General features: G+C 42.5%; 1 protein-coding gene across 1 annotated transcript; it reads left to right on the top strand.

Annotated features, from left to right (window-relative positions):
- Positions 1-958: 958 nt before the first annotated feature.
- On the top strand, positions 959-1384 carry LOC104953078 (protein EFR3 homolog A-like; the record flags this gene model as incomplete). Its single annotated transcript, XM_010779999.1, has 2 exons — positions 959-1086; positions 1234-1384. Coding segments are annotated over 2 exons (279 nt in total), but the record flags the coding sequence as incomplete, so codon positions are not given.
- Positions 1385-1559: the final 175 nt, after the last annotated feature.

Below are 1559 nucleotides of genomic sequence, written 5' to 3'. Positions count from 1 at the left end.
ATAAACAAAATATAAAAAATATTAATATGAAAATAAGAGGTTAAAATAAGGATTTGCAGTAAAAAAATAAATAAAATAAATATATATATATAGAAACATAAAAGGTTAAAGGGGACCTATCATGCTAAATGCACTTTGTGATGTCTTTTGTAAATAAACATGTGTCCCTTGTGTGTCGGGGAACTCACGCAGCGTCAGAAAATAAAACCCTCTCTCTTTTCCTCCGTACCCAAATCTCTAAAAACGGGGGAACAACGGAGCTGATCCAGATTTGCGTCCGATATGACGTAATATCTGAAATGTGGACCCACGGCCCTATCAGAAACGTTGCTATCAGAAACAATGCCCGACTGTTTTGGACGTAATATGGTCGGTGTTTACATTAGCATCGCTAACACTCAGAGCTAACCTGTACTGGAGAGCATGTGTGTGAAGAAGCAGGAAGTAAAAAGGAACTCACCTTGTGGTATAACCGGCAAGAGAGAAAGCCTTTGAGCTCCATACTGTTTCAGAGAGAATCCTTGATAATCCATGATATGGCGTTTCATCACGGCAGCATTTAGTTTAGACAGTAGCTGCCGGGTCCCGCATGAGCTCAGCCCCTCCTTTTTAAAGCTTTATACCCAAATCAGCACTTTAGAAACAGGAAGTGAAATAGAGGGATATGAGGCATGGCTAGAATGGGTGATCTGTTTGGTATTTGGAGCAAAACACTTCATAGACATGTTTTTTATATATGTGTATATATCTGAGACCTATGCTATTGCCTAAAAATAGCATGATAGGTGACCTTTAAAGAAAAATGTCCAATAAAACAAATTAAATAGAAAACACGTATGTTTATAAACTTTAGAAGTTAAAGTAAGTCTTTGCAGTGAAAAGATAAAATATAAAATGTATTTATCTACTTTGATTCCCTGCAAAGTTTCAGGAAACTTTAATCTCTGTTTCTCTGCAGGATGGCCTCAGTAAATCTGACATGGAGAAACTCACCTTCTACGCCGTCTCTGCTCCGGAGAAGTTGGACCGGATCGGAGCGTACCTCGCCGAGAAGCTGAGCCGAGACGTGGTGCGACACCGATACGGGTCAGTTTCTTATTTCATTTAAATGATATCCTGCTTACATTGTGTTGACAGAAAATTGGCTGTCTTTGGCTCTTTTCTGCTGTAACAAATTTAAATGTCCCCTCTGTGGGACGAATTAAGGGATTCTGATTCTGATTGGTTGTTCAGGAACGTGGTGATCGCCATGGAGGCTCTGGACCAGCTGCTGATGGCCTGCCACTCTCAGAGCATCAAACCCTTCGTGGAGAGTTTCCTGCACATGGTGGCCAAACTGCTGGAGTCCAGAGAGCCGGACCTGCAGGTGCTGGGGACAAACTCGGTAAGACCTCACCTGCAATAAGACCTCACCTGTAGTAGGAGGAGACTTTTTAATCCTGAACGAGCCAACACCCAGCTGTGTGCGTCACTCTTTAGTGTCCCCTGGTCTCCCAGCTGTGTGCGTCACTCTTTAGTGTCCCCTGGTCTCCAGCTGTGTGCGTCACTCTTTAGTGTCC

This window comes from Notothenia coriiceps, unplaced genomic scaffold, assembly GCF_000735185.1.
Source record: "Notothenia coriiceps isolate Sejong01 unplaced genomic scaffold, NC01 NC01_scaffold00021042, whole genome shotgun sequence".
Taxonomy (NCBI): domain Eukaryota; kingdom Metazoa; phylum Chordata; class Actinopteri; order Perciformes; family Nototheniidae; genus Notothenia; species Notothenia coriiceps.
This window is presented reverse-complemented; position numbering and strand designations above follow the sequence as displayed.